Raw genomic sequence first — 18,875 nt, forward strand, 5'->3', positions numbered from 1 at the left:
CCCCTTGGCCTTGGGAGGCCCTGCGCCCTGGGGCAGGGCTCTGGGAGGTGTGGGGAAGGGGCTTACCTGCTATCACGCAGCCAGGGGTGGTGCAGATTTCACCCATCACCTGGGGCCGTTGGATGGCTGTGGGCAAGACGCGGCGTGAGCGAGTGGGGAGGCAGAGTGGGATGGGGCACAGGTGAGGTGCGTCTGCTGGGGCGGGCAGGGCCAGGCCTCAAACCGCCCCCAGCCCCCGGGGGCAGTCCAACCTGGGGTCCTCCCCAGGTGGCCCAGGGCTAGGGCTCACGTGAGGGCGAGCCCCACGCCGGCTTGAACGCTTCCGTAACCCGGGAGCCTCTTCCGTGGACGCACCCTCTGCTTCCACTGACCCCCCAGGGCCCCCGGGTCCCCAGGACTGAAGCTGGTGGTTCTGCCTTCCTGCCTCTCTGCCAGCCGGCTCTCGCCCGTCAGGGTCACCTCCTCCAGGCAGGGTGCCCGTGCTGCTGTCTCTGCACACTGCTGCCCCTTTCACCCCCCTGCCGGGCCCCAGCTGGTTGTATAGGTGTGCACCTGCCTGGTCTGAGGGACGGCGCCCCAAGCCGGGGAGCAGGGAGCACCCTGCATGTAGCACGTGCTGTGTCCCTGCCGCTGCCCTGGCTTTCCGCGGGACTCTGGGGGCCCTGGGCGGGGCCCCGCGCCCCTGCTGCACCCCACCCACCGGGGGCCCCGTCTCCAGCCCACCTGCTTGGGCCATGTTTTGGAAGGGAAGGCAAAGCTACCTCGGGGTTTTCGTTTTACAAGGGTCTTCTCGTCCTCTGAGAAGCACAGCCGGCTAGGAAAGGACGGCGGCTGCTTCCCTGGGGAGAAACACAGCACTCAGCCCCCTGCCTCCCCCTCCTGGGGCCCCTCGGGGCTTGCTGGGGGCAGCCTTGCCATTTCCCTGCAGTGCTGGGGTCCAGGGCTCTCCGGGGGGCTGCCTGCCTCCCCACAGCCAGGCTGGGTCACCAGGGAGCCCAGCGGAACTTACCTCGGAGGGGAGGGGGAAGGCGAGGGGGCTCCCCTGGTTTGCCCACCCCCACTCTCCAGACCCACCCCCATCTGCCAGGGTCCAGAGGGCTCCTGAGTCGGAAGTCCGCATTCTTTCCCCTCAGGGAAGTCTCCTTTGACCTTCCTCTTTGATCTCAAGGTCATGGGCCGCACCCACGCAAGGTGGGCAGCTCCTGGGGTCCAACCGAGGCAGGAACAATAGGTTTGTGTAGGGGGACGGGAGGCCACTTTCACTGTCTGACTCACTGGCCACCTTCCCTGCATCCATCCACTGCACAGGGCAGGGGCATCACCTGGTCAGCATGGGGAGCTTCCGGGAGGGTGGGGACCCTGCCCAGAAGGGGGTGGGGCAGGGGCGAGGTACAGGGAGAAGGCCTGCTGGGCCTGGCCCCCTACAGACCTGGCTTGTGGCCCAGTGTCCCCACTATGGAGGCGCACGGAGACCTGGCGGGAAAGAGGGACCTCACGCAGGTCAGAGGCCGCAGAGGGTGCAGAAAGCTCCCGGAGTGTTGGGTGCTCCCTGGGGCCCTGGCCATGGGAAGACCCGCTTATGAAGTGTGGGGTTGGGGGCGTTTCTGCCCCCACCTGTGGCTGCCACTCTTTGTGCCCACTGTTTGTGCACCCATGAGTCCAACCTTTGCCTACTGTGACAAGCCTGCCCCGGTGCCGGGCCCTGAGCGTTCAGATACGAGTCCGGCACGGGCCCTGCCTCAGGGAGCCCCGGCCTGTGGGGACAGGACAGCGATGCTGATCAGAAGCAAAAATGCAGTGCCGAGAGGGCACGAAGGCATGGCTGCCCCAGGGGGTCTGTCAGGGTCGTTAACCCAGACCCTTGGGACAAGAGCCGGACCTCGGACCCCAAAGGGCCACGCCCTCAGTGACCCTCAGTGACAGTGGACAAGGCCATCTGAGCTCTGGCCAAAGACATGACGAGGAGGAGAAGGGATTTTTGCTTCTGATGAGGACGCGGAAAGTTGAAAGCGACTCTGGTTCCCTCCCTGGCCGGGAGAAGGAGTCTCGGGAGTCTGTAAACACCCACCCGAGAGCTGCGGACAGGAAACCCGCAGAACCAAATTCCAGAAAGGCACGTGCCCTCCCTGGACAACAGGGACCTATGACCGCCTTGGGAGCCACGGCGCGAGGAAGGTGGTCTTGCACAAAGGGGGCTTTGGGCTGGAGGAGCCAGTAAGGCCACCAGCATTGGGGCTGGTGTGAGGGACGGGGTCCCACACCGCTCCCCCACGGGCCAGGTCCTTGTTCCCGGGCCTCCCCGAGGGCACGGGCGGGGCAGGAAAGCGGCGAGAAATCCCCGTGCGTGAAGATACAGGCCAACGTGGCCCATCATCGAGAAAAACCCAACAGATTCCAAGGAAGTGGACCCGGGGACCAGCTGTCAGAGTTAGCGGACAGAGTCTTCAGCGATTAGGATCACGAGATTAAAGGATCTGGTACAAAAGACGGGAAACGTGTCGACAGATACGTGGTGCGCATCGCCAAATACACGGACACGGTCGGAAAGAACCGAAGCGAAGAATCTGTTTTGCGGGTTTCACGACAAGCTGAGTCTGCACTGGAAGGAATCTGTGTCAACGGAAGTTATCCAGGCCAACGCACAGGGGAGAGACACAAAACACACAGAACAGAGCAGAGGAGAGCCCGCAGAAACCCTGGTGGGGCAGCCACCTCAAAAGCCGGCTTGGCAACTTCTTACAGAGCCAAACGCGGCCTTACAAGGCGACCCCGCAATTCCACTCCTGCGTGTTTCCCCAGGTGGTTGGAAAGCCCACGTCCACACGGAAGCCGGACTGTGAATTTTATAGCAGGTGCGGAGGGTGTTTTTGTTTGTGTTTCTGCAACCATGGTGTCGTGCCACAGAGCCACGAAGAAATAAACCGTATTACAGCAACATAGTGGAATTATTATGAAGCAATGAAAAGAAATAAGCGAGGGGTGCCTGGGTGGCTTAGTCGGTGAAGCGTCCCACTTCGGCTCAGGTCACGATCTCGCGGTTCGTGGGCTCGAGCCCCGTGTCGGGCTCTGTGCCGACAGCTCGGAGCCTGGAGCCTGCTTCGGATTCTGCGTCTCCCTCTCTCTCTGCCCCTCCCTAGCTTGTGCTTTGTCTCTCTCTCTCTCTCTCTCTCTCTCTCTCTCAAAAATAAACCAAAAAAGGCAAAAGGAGCTGACCGTCAGGGCGGCGGTGTAGTCGGTGAAATTGGTCCCCACGGGAATGCAGGTTGGCAGTTCTGAGACCACGATTGGGATTAAGTAAGCAGGGGAGGGCGGGAGTCCAGACTCCTCACCGCTGCAGGGGGAGGGCAGGTCGGCAAGGGCAGGGGGCTGGAAGGAAGCTCGTATTTAGCCCGACATAGACACAGACGGTGCACACACGGGGCTGAGCACGCCCTCGGCTGAGAGCGGCCGGAAGCAATGACCCGCCAGCAATGCTCACATCTAGGAACCCGAGCGTGGCTTCTGACACCGTCTCCCCGTGAAGGGAGCCAGGGGTCCTTGGAGAAACGCTGGGTTCTCTAACGGGGGCAGAAAACATACAAGACGGGCCTGGAACAACTCACAAGGCTAGAAAGGAAGGAAGTGCTCCCCTCCCCTCCAGAGTCCCAAAGCCACAGTGACGGGGGATTGTCAGAGGAGCACCAAAGCCACGACAGAGCCCCCAAGGTCAAAGCTGGGGTGATTTGAACACAATAAACTAGTTCTGGACCCTAGTCCAAAGTATAAAATTCACATCCACGAGTCCATGCCGACATAAATACATCACCGAGTAAATACATAAATGGGGGAAATAGAAAAACCCCCCATATAGAAGAACTCCAAATCGTTGACGGAGGTGCTCTGCCCGGAGAGATGTGGATTCCAACTCCCCCTGCCCCTTGGGCGTGAGCTGTCCACGGTGGCTTCCTTTCCAAGGGGACAGTATGGAAAGCGAGGGGAAAGGTAACTTTATGGTGGAGAAAGCCGACGAACGTTATATGCCGTAGCCATGTGCTCACGGTCAACGACAGTGACGAGTCATAAGTACGTACCCTTCGTTTACGGGTCTTCCTCCCCAAAACACATCCAACCATGAGAAAAACATGTGACAAGTCCCGCCTGAGAGACGTTCTACAAAACATGGGGCCAGGACACCTCAAAACTGTCCAGATCATAAAAACAAAGGAAGTCTGAGAAACCATCACAGCCGAGAGTCGCCTACGGAGATTTGATGAATAATGCTCCGTGGCATCCCGTAGGATCCTGGGACAGAACAGGACATGAGGGAGGAACAGAGGAAATCTGGAGAAAGTGTAGACCTACTTAACAGTCATTGGCAAATGGGGCGCCTGGGTGGCTCGGTCGGTTAAGCGTCCGACTTCGGCTCACGTCTTGATCTCGAGGCTCATGAGTTCGAGCCCCGCATCTGTGCTGAGAGCACAGAGCCTGTTCCAGATCCTCCGTCCTCTTCCTGCCTCTCTCTCTGCCCCTCCCCCACCCTCTCGCCCTCACAAAATAAACATTAAAAAAAATAATACAGGTTGGCCTTGATTTGAATGATTTATATTCCCTCTCTCTGTCTGTCACCACGTCCTGTGTCTCTCTCTCTCTGGGAAAAAAGGCCACAGAAATCTCAGAGGGTGGAAAACAACCTTCCTCCCTGGAGAATGAGCACGGGCTGGTCGTCAGGCAGGTGCGCATACGAGCTTGACCGTGTGGCCAAGGAAACCTCAAGCTGAGACGTGCGTTTTAAGCAGGTGGCCTCCCCAGGTGCCTGATGGAAACAAACAACAAGCCTTCTCTGGAGGGAAACTTCTCGGCCCAAGAGACACAGGGTCCCCACAGGTAAAGCCAGTGCGAGCACGGATTCACCCTAACACGGCGAGAAGCTTCCATGGTGTGACCAGCACATGGCAGAACCGTGAACCCCAAGGATTTTGTATTCTGGGACTCTCCAATCCCAAATGTCTGGGGCATCACGGGCCCCCAATCTCGACTCCTCTCTGCCCCCATGCTGTTGCCGGAGGACGTTTTCTCCCTCTCGTCTGTGGGCTGGCCCCGTGGCTTGCTTGGGCCAACAGAATATGGTGGAAAGGATGCCTACTCCGGTCCTGAGCCCAGGCCCTAGGGGGCCTGGGGGCTTCAAGCCGTCCTCCTCCACTCTGCCCAGGCCCACCTGCTGGTCCTCGTAGGGGGTGCGAGGACCCCTGGAGGGGGGGCTGAACAGAGTCCAGCCTGGGTGGGCCGACTTGGCCGTGGCTGTGCGCCTGTGTGCGCGTCCCAACAGACGAACGTTACTTTAACCCCTGAGCACCAGGGCAGTTTGTGAGGAAGCAATAACCCGGCTGATGCAGAAACGAATCCGAGTATGTTTGGAGAACTAAAAGAAAACACTAAAAACAAGGGCAAGAAACATTTAAAAAGAATCAGTGAGTGAAAGAATAAATTGTAAATTCTAGACACACGAAAGAACGTGGTTGCCAAGATCACATTTCTGGATTTTTCCCTCTGGGCTGCACTGTTTATTTTGCTAATTGAAACCTAAGTGACAACATGTCACAAATTCCGGGGTTCCATGGAATCTTTACTGCACTGCAGGTACAGGCACATTCAGATATATCTTTGGAGAATCAACATTCTGCAAACCGCAGCCAACATTTTAATTCACACCCGAGGGAAGGCAGCGTCCTAAAGGGTATGTATTCCGAGTTATTGCAGGCTAATTGGGAGAGAATTTCTGCAGATCTAACACAGGTGAAGAGAGGGTTAGTGAGTTGGAATATAGCCCAAAAGAATCTACCCAGGAGGCAGGACAAAGTCAGAGATGGAACCTTCCCAGAGACACTTGGAGGATAGAGTGAGGAGGACTGAGGACACGCGTAATCAGAGTCTTAGAGCGGGAGAAGAGAGGTCGTGAGGGAGACACAGCGTTCAGAAAGATAGTGCACGACTTCCCACAACGAATACACGGTATTGATGCGGAGATCCGGGAATCACGACCTACCCAAAGCAGAATAAACAAAACAAATGTTCGCAGCCAGATGCCTCATGGTAAAAGTGAGAAGATACCAGAGACAAAGGAAACACATCTCGGAGGGAAAGAACGTTCACCCGACAAAGAACCACAGTTAGACGGGCCCAGATTTCTGCACAGTGACTGCAGAAGCCAGGAGACCGTGAGACTAAATCTTTAAGCCATCGAGGGACAACGGGGTCCAGATTTGTCTCATCAAACTACCACTGAAGGATGGGCAAAGGTGGGGAGAGGGAGAGAGAGACTGAGAGAGAGAGAGAGAGAGAGAGAGAGAGAGAGAGAGTGAGTCACAAGCAGGCTCCAAGCTCAACATGGAGCCCAACGCAGGGCTCGATCCTATAACCCTGGGATCGTGACCTGAGCCAAAACCGGGAGTCAGATGTTTAACTGACTGAGCCACCCAGGCGTCCCTACCACGGAAAAATTGTTACCGCGGCACTCCCCACACTTGCCTGGTCACAAGAAGGGCCTCAAGTGTCCATCATAGTACAGAGGTTGAGGCCTATTGTGGACCGAACATGGCTTCAACCCAGTTCACAGGCCAAGGTCCTGGCTCCCGGTGGGCCTGCCCGAGGAGGTGATAAAGGTTGAATGAAGTCATCAGGGTGGGGCCCAGCTCCTGAGAAGAGGCGGGTGAGGCTGCCACCCCCTGGTCCGCAACCCACACCTTGAATAGGAGGCTCCGGAAGCACGTGCTTTGGAGAGAAGAAAGATGATTTCGAAAGGACATCCTGAGCTGGGAGATGGGAGGACGAAGAAAGCTCGCGGGGTGTGCGATGAGCCCAATGAACCCGGCTGTATTCACTAATGCTGCCTCCGTGAGAGACCAGAGTGAGAGAGAACCGAGTCTTGCCCGCGACCACACGGAGCCGGCACGGGAGAGGCTCGAACAGCTCTAAATCCTTGCGTGTCGGGAAGCAGAACGGAGGTGTCCATCAGCTGAGCACCTCACTAGCTAACCAGGCACGCACACGTCTGAGGTAGAAGGGGTCTGCTTCCTGCTTGGAACATCAGCAGCCACGACAATACCCTGCCCGTCCTAACGACAAAGAGAAGTCTAGATCGTCCGCAGACGTCACAGCTTCTCGAGAGCCCCGTCTAGGGCCTGGGGTCAGAGAGCAACTCGGGAAACAGTTTCAGAGCGCGAGGAGCCCCTCAAAGGAGGGACGACAGCGTCCGCCCTCTGACGGGACCCAGGAGTGAGACTGGTCACCACGCAAGTGGGTAAGAGGGACGGAGGGAGGTGCAATCTTCGTGCGTTCTTAGAGGCCACCCGTGCGTTGGCTCGCTGGTTTGGAACAGCCGGGAGGGAACGCTGCCTCACTCGCGTGTTCTAGCCGGTTGTCTTCGGCAGGTGCTGACGAGAGACACTGGGGGCAGCCATCAGAAGGCCAGAGAGAGCCCCCTCAGGGGCCCAGGCCAGACGTCATCCGCTTCCGCTGAGGCACACGCACCAGGTTCCCCTGCTTGCCCGCGCCTTCCTCTCGTCGGGAGCAAGGGCCTGAGCCGCTGGGGAAAAGGCAGTAAAGCTCGAACCTCCAGGGGTCAGGCAAAAGCCCACCGGTCTGGAGGAGGGTCAGAACCAAAAATCCTCTGCCCGTGGGACAGGGACAGGAGCCCCCTGTGGCCCCAGGATCTTAGCATGACATCAAGCTGACGTCTGCTGCCTCTAGAGGAAGGGCGGGAAACTCAGGGGTGGAGCAAACTTTGGTGGACGAGGGGACCAGCACAGGGATGCTCCGGTCCAGGGCCCAGGGCGGCTGAAGACCAGACGTGGCCGGTGCATCAGAGATCGCGTGCCCCCCGGCGCGAGCCGAGCACTGACCACTACCCTTTGTGGAGGGACTGAGGCGCGGAGAGAGGCCCCTCTGTGTCACGGGCATCCGGGGGTCGCTGCCAGTGAGGCTGAGGCAGGGCCGAGGGGAAAATGGGAGGTAACGGCAGCCGGTTGCTGGAGGAATTCGAATCCGTGGCGCCCCGAGGGTGACTCCTGACTAGCTGAGTCGAGCCCACACACCAACAGACTGGCAGGACACATGTCCCTGTTTCCAGCCACAAACACGATGTGCCTGGGTCTCTCCTCTTCCCCACGTGGTATTCAGGATTCGGCCAAGGTACGTGAGACACACACAGGCAAAAGCCAGAAAAGCGGTCGAGCGGTCCGTTGCTACCAAATAATCGGCTGAACTCGATTTACAGAGGGGCGCCTGCGGGGCTCGGCTGGTTGAACGCCCGACTCTTGATTTCGGCTCAGGTCATGATCTCGCGGTTTGTGGGTTCGAGCTCCGCGTCGGGCTCTCACTGTCAGCACAGGGCCCGCTTGGGATCCTCTGTCCCCCCTCCCTCTCTCTGCCCCTCCCCTGCTCATGCTCTGACTCTCTTTCAATAGTAAATAAACATTAAAAAAAAAAACTTAAAAAAAAAAAAAAAACTAGATTCAGAGAGTGCCCAAATGCTGGCACCATCAGAGCTGAACTTTAACACAACTATGGGTGATACGTTAAAGGATTTAATGAAAAAGGAGGACGGCATGCTTGAACAGATATGACATTTCAGCAAAGAGATAGAAACTATAAAAAGGAGTCGTGTGGAAGTATCAGAAATGAAAAGCATATTATTACAGGTGGAGGATTTTCCTGACTGGCTGCCCAGCACGCTGGATCCAGCCGAGGAAAGACGCAGCGAACGTGGAGACTAATTTGGGTCAGATTCTTTAATCCGCAGCACAAAGACTAAAAGGGTGAGAAACACTGAACAGGCCATCCAAATATTGCGGGACAGCATCAAACCGTCAAGAGAAGAAGAGAGAGAGAGAGAGAGAGAGAGAGAGAGAAAGGGGTCAGAAGAAATATTTGAAAAGATAATGGCTGAGAGTTTCCCAAGATGAGTCGAAGAAAGTAAAACCCCAGATTCCAAAGAACACACGCGGCATGAATCCTAAAATACTGAACCGCGCCCGCGCTTCCCCCGGCCACACCGCAGCCAAGGTCAGAGAGAAAAATCTCGAGGGCAACAGAAAGAGGAGAAACATTACAGATGGAAACAACAGAGACGGGAGTCATGGCGGCCTTTCCCGCAGCAGCCGTCTGAGCCAGAAGGCAACGGAGTGACTGAGGGAAAAACCAAACCGTCAACCGAGGATTCTCTACTCAGAGATAAAAATCTTTCAACACGCAGAGGAAAGAAAGGCTTTTTCAGAGAAGCAGAAGCTGAGGAAGTCCATTTCCAGCACACCTGCCTAGGATAAATCCTGACGGAGGGTCTCCAGGAAGGAGGAAAATGGGTCCAGCCGGAAAGAAAAAAGAACGGAGAACTCCGGAATGGCTTTTCTTTTTACAACAAAAACAAGTAAGCGAGCCTGGCAAGGCTCCCCCAGACCCGGGATCCGTGGGATTCTGGAAAGATAGCTGTATACCGTATATTTGGGTAGGCTCAAACCGTATTACCACGCCTCATAACCACCTAATAATTGATACGTGGAACGCAGAATGACGGATTCTTTGGCTTTCCTCGACATGAACAGGACCCCAGCGATCTGTCCTCTTGTTGAAGGAGCGGAACCTGAGGCCAGGCAGAGTGAGCCAGCTGCGTCTCAGTTTACAAACCGTCCAAAGGACCTTTTCGTGCAGGAGACCGCAGGTGTAGCTCCTTGAGCTGCATCGAAAAATTCTTTGGAGGAAAGATCAAAGAGGTTGGGAACAGAACTTGCAGATTTAGAAATGTCATTTTTAAAAAACTGTTTATTTAATTTTGAGAGAGACAGAGCATGAGCAGGGGAGGGGCCAAGAGAGAGGGAGACACAGAATCAGAAACAGGCTCCAGGCTCCGAGCTGTCAGCACAGAGCCCGACGCGGGGCTCGAGCCCACGAACCGCGAGATCACGACCTGAGCCAAAGTTGGACGCTCAACCGACTGAGCCACCCAGGCGCCCCTAGAAATGTCATTTTGAAGGGACTCACACCAAAGTGATTCACTGTTGGGGAACCATCAGTACTGGGTACTCAAGCCCCATCCCACAATCCACGAAAATCTATCTTAGGACCAAGAGGGTGACATCTGAGAGGCAGACGGGCTGGTAATGAAATAATGTGACCAAAAAAAAGGAAGCCTCTGGAACGAGGTAGCTATTCATGACAAGGAAACCAGATAACGGCAAAGAGAGGAGACGCGACCCAACTTTTCTTCATAGCTCAGCTGTGTATGACCCTCAGTCTTTACCACAAAGCACGGACACATCTGTATTGCGAGGGCAGGGTCTGGGTTGTGTAGGGAGCTGAATCTGCCTTCCCTTCGGCACGTCGATAACCATACTGGTAGTGGGTAAATGACAAATCGGCTATTTTGCCATTAAATCTGTTCACGAAACCATGACAGACGTAGGCATTTTTCTAAGTGTTACTGATGCATTAAATCCTGGGCCCTCAAGTAAGCCTCTTGTGTGTGTACTATGTTATGTTCCATTTCACAGACGGAGAAACTGAGGCGCAGAGGCACGGAAGAAACCTGCCAAGGTCACGCGGTAGGATCTGGGGCGGGGGGCCGGCACGCCTCGCCATGCCTGGGCATTAACCACAACCTTATAACGCCTCCTCACGACCCAACACTGACAGTAAAAGAGGTTCAAAGTCAAGGTTTAGATACGGAAAGCCACCTCAGTCCAAGGGTTAGCAATAGTTTCCTGTCAGGGGCCGGGCAATAAATATTTTAGGCTTTGTGGGCCACACACAGACTCTGTCTGACCAATTCAACTTAGCTCTTGTAGCAGGAAAACATCCACAGACAATACATACATGAGTGGGCCCAGCTGTGTTCCAATAAAACTTTATTTACAAAACCCGGGCCAGAGTTTGCTGGCTTCCGTGCTGGAAAGTGAATGTGGCTGCTTTGTAGGAGCAGGATTCCAGGAGGGGCAGGACCGTGGACATGGGGCTTCATCTCCTACTGTAATTTCTATAAAAACGCGTGCGATTTCCCGAAAAGCACTTGTCCATAACTTTTTTTTTTAACGTTTATTTATTTTTGAGACAGAGAGAGACAGAGCATGAACGGGGGAGGGGCAGAGAGAGAGGGAGACACAGAATCCGAAGCAGGCTCCAGGCTCCGAGCCATCAGCCCAGAGCCCGACGCGGGGCTCGAACTCACGGACCGCGAGATCGTGACCTGAGCTGAAGTCGGACGCTCAACCGACTGAGCCACCCAGGCGCCCCATCCATAACTTTTAAAACAACTGTTCAAACAAAAAATCAACGAGAACCCCTAAATGGACAGTGATCGAAAACCTGCAAGCTAGCTGAGGGAAAATAGAGGAGGAAAAAATACCAGAGCCACCCAAAAGAAGGCGGACGGCAGCCATAACGAAGGCCAGTAAGACTGAATTCTCCGGGTAAGAGACAAAGTCCCCAATCCAATCCAGATTCGTACGGTTGCAAGAGACACATCGAAGGCGAAAGACACAAGAGGTCTGACAGAGAAAGAATGGAAGAAAACGGGCCGAGTGGTTATATTCACATTGCACAGAACAGAACTTTAGGCAAAAGATATTAAGATAGAAGGTGTCACTGTGCAATGATCGGCTGTGTGAAGACACTATTTCTAACCTTGTCTTCACATGATAACGTAGCCTTAAAATAGGCAAATTAATATTTGGCATAAATACGAGGAAAACTGGTGGTTCTCACACAAGAAAATTGAAAAAAAAACCCCAAATATATATAGACGATTCGATTGGTGTGGATATATCTGTATCTCCAATTTCATCTAACAGTTAGTGATTGGGTGTCTTCCACGAACACGCGTGGATTGTTTGCAAAACTGACCACGTGGCAGTCCCAAAGCGAGCCTCAGCAAACACCCAAGAATCAGCACCGCGTAAACCCTGGTTTCTGACCACAATGCAGTTAAGCGAGAAGCCAACGAGAAAAGGTAACTGGTCAAATCTCCGTGCGTCTGGAAATCAAAGAGAAAAAAAAAATTTCGAAATAACTCAGGAATCCAGGAAAAAAATCGTCGTGGAAATGAGAAAGCACTGAGAAATACACAGTAACACTGCAAGTAAATTCTTCCGCAGACTCAAAGGGCCTGAGGCCAAGATCAGCTGGGGGGTGGGGGCCGGGGGGACAGTCCCGTCCTCTGGAAGCCTCTGAATCAGGTGTTTCCAGCCCAGCGAGCCCCGAACTAGGCTCCTGGAGGTCTGGGTTCCCCAGGGCTCTCTGTGCAGCCAGAGGCTCCTCCCCTGCCCCCTGCCCCTGGAGCTGGCAGTGCCCCCACGCTGGCGGGGGTCCCAGAGGGGCCAGAGACCAGAGCAGCTGGCAGGCGCCCTCCCAGCGCCTGGACAGGCTGGGAGCAGCGCTGGGCTGGGACGCCCATCACATCCACAGGCTGCGCCCACTTCTGGTCCCCAGAAATAGCCTCGTCTAGCAATGGATGGCTGGTTCCCTGCGGCGCACGGGGCCAGGGCCAGGCCAGTGTCATTCTAGTGACAAAGGCCGTGATGCCCTACTGGGAGCCCCTCTCCGGAGTCCCGTGCCCGCTGCCCTGGGGGTGGGGGTGGGGGGTCAGCACCCACATCCGGGCTGGGGTGGCGCCTGTGAGCAGCAGGGTGCAGCCCAGGTGCAGACACGTGAGCCCCACCCCCGCCAGGCCCCCCACCCAAGTCGGGGACAGCCCCTCCCTATCCACGCGGAGGGGGAACCAGAAGAGGAGTGTCCTTGCACAGCAGCCCCGGCTGCACGCCCGGGAGCCCAGTCTGACCCCTCCCGCCGTCTTGCACCCAGGGGAGCCTGTCTGGGGGTCACGACTTCTGCAGGGCGGGGGAGAAGGAGGACGGCAGCCGCCTCCGTGAGACACAGGTGAGCGCAGGGGAAGAGCGCGGCTCCCGCCACCCACCGGCCGGGACCGCAGTGCGGGAGGGGAGGGGGCTGCGCGGAGCCTGCGGAACCGGCCGGGGCGGCCGGCCCTGGGCAGAGCCTTCTGGAAGGGGCCGCCGGCGCCCTGCAGGTTAGTGCCAGGTGCGGACCCTGGGCCCCCGCCTGCCCCGTCGACAAGACGGGCGCATCGGGGTGGGTGGGGGGGGGGCGCCTTCACTCACCTCCGCCGCGGGCGGCGTAGAGGAGGCCCAGGGCCACCAGGGCGACACTCAGCAGCAGCAGCAGCAGCAGCAACCCCCCCTCCAGGAGGCCCGGGCGCTTCTGTCCCGACCAGCCGGCAATCTCCACCATCCCTACCGGGCTCTCGGGCTTCCCCATCGCCAAGTCTCTAGACGGGGGAAAGTGCACAGCTGAGAAAGTCCAAGGCCAAGGGCAAGGGCTGTGTGTCCGGCCAGGGTGGGGAGCCGCGCGCGTGGAGCCCCTGGGGCCCTGCCCGAGGCTGGGAGGCCGGTGCCGGTCCCTTCAGGACACCGGGCTCCTGTCCCCACTGCCCGGTCCACAGCCGGCTCTCGGCCTGTGTCTCGCTAGCCGGTCTCCCCAGGCCAGAGCCTCTGAGGGCCTGAGGTGCCGGTGGGGGGGCGGGGGCGGTGCGGCCCGCGGGCCATGGTGGCAACCTCTCCCCAAGGTCGGCTTCTCCAAGCCCGTTCTCCAGCAGGGGTCGTCCAGGGACCACTCTGCTCACAGCTGGGGGTGGGCACTAGGGACCCAGCAGGCCCAGCTCCCCATGCTTGCCAAGAGGCTAGGGCAGCGGAGCCGGCCTGTGGCCCTAGTTCCCCGGGGCTGGGGAGGGGGTCCTGGAGCTACGGGCCCTGAAAACCCTCTGGGAGGTGGCATGGGCCACTGGGCTTCCTGCCCACCTTTCCCGCCAGGAGCCCAGGAGTGGACCCTGGGGAGACCAGAAGGACGGGCGCCCACGCAGGCAGTGACCATGAAGGCCAGCCCCAGCAGCCACCTGGCCGGCATGCATCCCTGTGTCCCCCTTCCCCACCCTCCCCTGCCCCCGCCACTCCAGGGGTGGGCAGCGGTGGAGGACCGTCAGGGCTGTGGGAGACAGGAGAGGGCGCGCTGCCTGGGGACAGGCAGAGACAGCAGACCCCAAGGGCTCTGAGGTCTGCGCTCCCTTTGGCAAGTGGGCGTGCACACGCCCCTCTTTGCTGGTGCGCACAGCCCTGCTGGTGGTGCACGCCCTGGGACGGCTGTGCAGCTGGGAACAGCTGGCCTCTGGCCTGTGCGTCAGACTCCCGGTCCTCAAACACCGTGACACAGCCGAGCCCCGCACCAGCGCCCACGCTGCACCAGCCAGGGCCGCGAGTTCGGGAAAAGCCTGAGGAAGACAATGCCAGTCGGGCCCGTGGGCAGGCAAGCGCAGCTGCTGAGACATGCTGGGGCTGGCGCAGGTGTCCCTACCTGCCAATGCCCAGGGGTCTGCCTGAGTTCTGTCTCCCGCTCTGGGCGGGGGCGGGGGTGGGTGGGTGGCCCTAGGCGGGTCTTACTCTCCCCGGGCCTCACCCGCTCCATGACCCGAACGGAGAGAAGCCAGGCCTGCTCTGATCTCAGCACCCTCCGCAGCCCCCGCCCGTCACCTCTCTGCGCACCCCATGTGGTCCTCCGCCCTCAGCGCCCGGCAGACCCCCTCCTCGGAGGCTTTGCCCTTCCCCCAGACCCTCCCCCCGCCCCCTCACTCCCCAAAAGCCCCTGCTCAAGGCCATCTTCCCAGTGGAGCCTTCCCTGGGTCCGTCTTCACCAGCCTGACCCCCGGACCTGATTTCTGTTCTGCCACCAGATGTGCGATTCAGGCTCGATGCCCCTGACTTCTGTTTCCATGGTCCCCCTCCCCATGGGAAATGTCGGCACCATGGGGGCGCGGGGCTCCATCTGCCTGGGTCCCCAGCACCCACTCTGGTACCCACGACCCCAGAGGCATCAACCAACGTCTGCTGAATGATGAACGAAGGAACGGGTTCGGCTGGACAGGTCCGAGCCTTGGCCTAGGGTCTGTGGCTCTGGCCTCTCCAATGGCTTTTGTCTTAGATCAGAACTAGTGAATGCGTTCTCTCCTTCTGTGCCGCTCGCTTCCAGGAACTCGGTTTGGCAGAAAAGTGCGCACACACTTTCATATTGAGGGCTAAGGGCAAAGCCAAGTGCTAGGGAATCAGAGCAGGCCTCTCCGGGCTATGGTGGCCAGCCAAGGAAATGGGGCTTGTCGGAGGGGAACGGTGTGGGCGTGCTCACAGAATGCTCTGCCCGGCCCCTGGGCGCTGCTAGGGTGCTCCCTCCATGCTGCCCAGGAAAGCCGGCCCTGGCAGGCAGGCCCCCTCCCTCGGCTCACCTTCAGGTCACTCGGGGGCGGCCGCGTCCCATGGGCAGGTCTCAGAAGGCTGGGTCGGGCTGGCCTAGAGCTCCTGTGAGCTGGGGCCAGGTGGGAGGGCTCCCAAGGCCGGAGAGCAGTGGCTTCAGGTGGGGTTCCACTGAGGCTTCCGGGCCTCCTTTGTGACGCAGGCGAGGGTTCCCCGGAGGCGGGACCATCTCCCACTCACCGGCAGGGGGTTCCATCTGGGTCTGGTGTGGGGGAGGGGCCGAGAGCAGCTCCTGGCTGAGCGAGGGTCCCTTTGCGGGCCTCTGGCCCTGCGTCCTGCCTCCTCCTCCCTCCTCGACCCCACCATCCTGAGGGGGATGCGGGGGCTGCCGGGAAGGAAGGCCAGGCCCTCCCCCCACCCTGCCTGAGAGGCGGGGACCAGAGACCCTCACTGGCAGTGGGGTTTGCCAAGGCCCCGCCGTGGGGCTCTGCCCCTTAGTCTCCAGTGAGATTGGTGGGTTCTGGGGGCCTCGCCAGGTATAAAGGGAGGTGGTGCTCCCTACCCGAGACGCCCACGTTCCGCCAGCTTGGGGCTCAGCAGCCTCCCTCTGCCCCTGGGGACTCTTGAGGGGCAGTCGGTCCTGGCTAGGGGAACAGGAGAGGCTTCTGGACTTGACAGGGGCACGCCAGTGCTTCTGAGCGTGAACCAGTCGCCTGGCTGACGGAGGCCGGGGGCTCCAGGTGGAGCAGGTCCAGCCACAACCCAGGCTTCCGTTCCTCGGGCCCCACTCGGGTGCCAGCACGGTTCTGCTTCTGTTTCAGAACCCCACGGAACAAGCGGTCCCCCAGGCCCCTGGGACTCTGGAAGGGTGTCTGGGCAGGGCCGCCCATGCTGGGCCCTGCTGGGAGATGGCACACCCTTTTGGGGTAGCTCTCTGCTTGCCCCCCCCCCCCAGAGGAGGGCAGCACTGGGGGAGGGGGGCTGATAGCCGACCCCACCCCCACTGCCCAGGCGAGGCTCTCCTCACCCCCCTGTCTGGTCTGTCTCCCAGCACCCACCCCATTTGAAGGCCGGAAACCCAGGCAGAGCGAGGAGCCGGCAGCCTGGGGCACCTGGGCTGCTGGCCTGGAAGGGCACGAGGTCAAGGTCAGGGAAGTGAGCCGCCGGGGGACTGCCCATCCCGGGGGCCTTGAGGCGGGCCGGGGCCAGCTCGGCCAGCTCAAAGCTCCTTCCCAGAGCATGACGGCCCTGGGGACCCCACAGGTGACACGGTCCAGCCAGAGTACCACCTCTTACCCCACCACCAAGGCCGCCGGGATGCAGACGCTGGCTGCTGGCCGGAGCCCAGCCCGCTGTTCCCACCCAAGCTGCCGGTTCATGGGTTCTGTCTGCAGCCGTCCAGAAGCTGTGAGCCAGGGGCCAGCGGGGCGTGGTGCTGAGGCCGACACCATCTGGTGGGGCCGGCAAGGCGGTGCTCGGGTACCTGGCAGCCAAAGGAAGCCACGGCTCCACAGGGCAGGGAGCTACAGACCCCCAGACTGGCCAGGTCCTGGGTGCAGAGTCCCAGCCCCCATCTTATCGTGCCCAGGACAGTCTGGAGGGTGGATTTAAGCCTTTTTCCTAGGTGAGCTCGGGGGTCAGTGGGGGCTCCCTGCTCACCCCTGCCTGTATCTTGGGCAAAAGATGGGAGATGGGGGGTTGGAGACCCAGGCTCCCATGGAGGGGGGGGAGCACCACCTCCCTCATCGGCCCTGGGACGAGGGCAGGTCTAAGACCTGCCCTTGACTGTCGCCACCCCTGCTCTCGGGCAGGATTGTCTGGGGCAGCTCCTGTCCTCTGCACGAAGCCCGGCCCCACCTGGCAGGTGTCTCTGGGCCTCTGCAGGGCAGGGATCGGATCTCCCCACGGGTCTGTCCACCCGTGCTGTGGACAGGCGCGAGGCGCCCTGCTCAGAGAAGACAATCGGGCTGGAGGAAGTTGAGGACATTCCCAGAGCACTCACAAAGCTGCGGTGAGAGCCCGGCCTGTGGGAGCACCCCCACACCCTCCCGGACAGCTGCTTCCTGACAACAGGCCTTGGGTCCCCCGCACAGGAGGGAAGGGGCCGACGTCTGACTGTCCCTGGTCTCTGTCACTGAGCCACCAAGCCAGTCCCCTCACCTGGAAGAGCCGTCACAGAGTCTGAGAGAACGGATGGTCCGTGCCAGGCGCAGAGGTGTGGCCGGCAAATAGCACACGGGGCACGGGGCACGCTCAGGGGAGCTCGGTCACCCAGCGGAGGGTTGTGGGTGACGGACAGCAGCCTGTTCGGAGAGGCTGCTCGTCCGTCTTGAACTCTGTGGTTGCTGCTTCCACGGTCCCTAGGGTTCTGCCCGTTACATAACTGCCACCTTCTTAGCTAATTAGCGATTCTTTATATTAAACCCTCGCCGTTGCGATCATTGGTGTGGTTTCCGTCTCAAGTGACCCTGACCAATACGTAAATTGGTATCAAGAGTGGTCCCTGCCACCAGACCCACAAAGACGGATCTGGGGCCTGGCTCGGTCGTGTCCTTGGGCCTGTCTGCACGGCCAGGCTTGTCGGGAAGGGAGACTTGTGGTGTGCAGGGGCTTCACGACTGATGGTGATGGAGCGGTCACCGTGGTGGTTGTGACGCACCCACTGAATCAGGGGGCGTGGGAGCCCAGGCGCTGTGGCGCGTGGCTGTTCCTGCAGTGATGGTGGCCGCAGGGACTGTGGCAGGGGGTGGGCTCTCCTGAGCGTCCTGGAGCACACACAGGAAGAAAATGACCAGCTCAGGTCATAGCCCGGGAGTCAGGGGGCTCCATGGCAGCCCTGAGAGGACCCGGTTACGAGCACGGGCCATGCTGCTAAATGTCAAACATGAAAGGTAATCCCGTGAGCCGTGTAATTACAAAATTGGTCGCATTTACAGACACGTCAACTTTCTTGTGAGAAATCGGGGCGCTGATTGCGAAGGGATGTGACCCTGGAAGTAGGAAGGGGGCTCAGATGAAGCTGAGAACTTTGAACCCCAAGTCCCCGAGCCCCTTTCCAGGGGTGCAGCCCATCTTCGTGTGGGAGGAGACGAGCCTTGTTTTCATCATCAACCCTGAGAGCCTCATGGGGGTCAGGGGCCCAGAAAGAAGGATGCTCATTCTCTTCAACCTCCATGACCCCCTCCCTCACCCAGGGACTCTAGACCCATAAATGGGGTCTGATCTCAGCATCCTGGGGGAGGGGGTGGGTACAATGTCTAATCCTGGAGGAAATAGCATATGCGCCCCGATAATCGCAAGATTGCGCTAATTCCCACAGGGGACCCTGGGAATTCTGCGTGGGAACGGAGTCTGAGGGTGTTAGGCCACGGCGGAGGGAACACAGCTCTGGGCTGGGTCTAAGGCCGTGGGCACGCCCCCCCCCAGACGCTGGAGACGGTGTGCCCGGTGGTTTTGCCAGTCCCCGTGGCTGAGTGCAACCCTCACTCGTGGTCTCTAGTGAAGGAAGACGAGATGCCAGAACTTCCCAAGTACAACAGAAGGAATCCAAAGGCGTAGGATCTATCCAGTGTGACCATACACCCTGCCCCCTGCAGCCCC

General features: G+C 59.0%; 1 protein-coding gene across 1 annotated transcript in view; it reads right to left on the reverse strand.

Annotated features, from left to right (window-relative positions):
• The window catches only part of MMEL1 (membrane metalloendopeptidase like 1), a 31,247-nt gene extending 15,799 nt beyond the window's left edge, over positions 1 to 15,448 (reverse strand). The window contains exons 1-4 of the mRNA XM_027060661.2: positions 15,308 to 15,448; positions 13,140 to 13,306; positions 762 to 839; positions 67 to 126 (exon numbers count right to left, since the gene is read on the reverse strand). Coding sequence (XP_026916462.1) covers positions 67 to 126; positions 762 to 839; positions 13,140 to 13,296 — 295 coding nt within the window. The 5' untranslated portion in view covers positions 13,297 to 13,306; positions 15,308 to 15,448. The remainder of the gene's footprint in view (positions 1 to 66; positions 127 to 761; positions 840 to 13,139; positions 13,307 to 15,307) is intronic.
• Positions 15,449 to 18,875: the final 3,427 nt, after the last annotated feature.

The sequence above is a fragment of the Acinonyx jubatus genome, chromosome C1 (assembly GCF_027475565.1).
Source record: "Acinonyx jubatus isolate Ajub_Pintada_27869175 chromosome C1, VMU_Ajub_asm_v1.0, whole genome shotgun sequence".
Classification (NCBI taxonomy): domain Eukaryota; kingdom Metazoa; phylum Chordata; class Mammalia; order Carnivora; family Felidae; genus Acinonyx; species Acinonyx jubatus.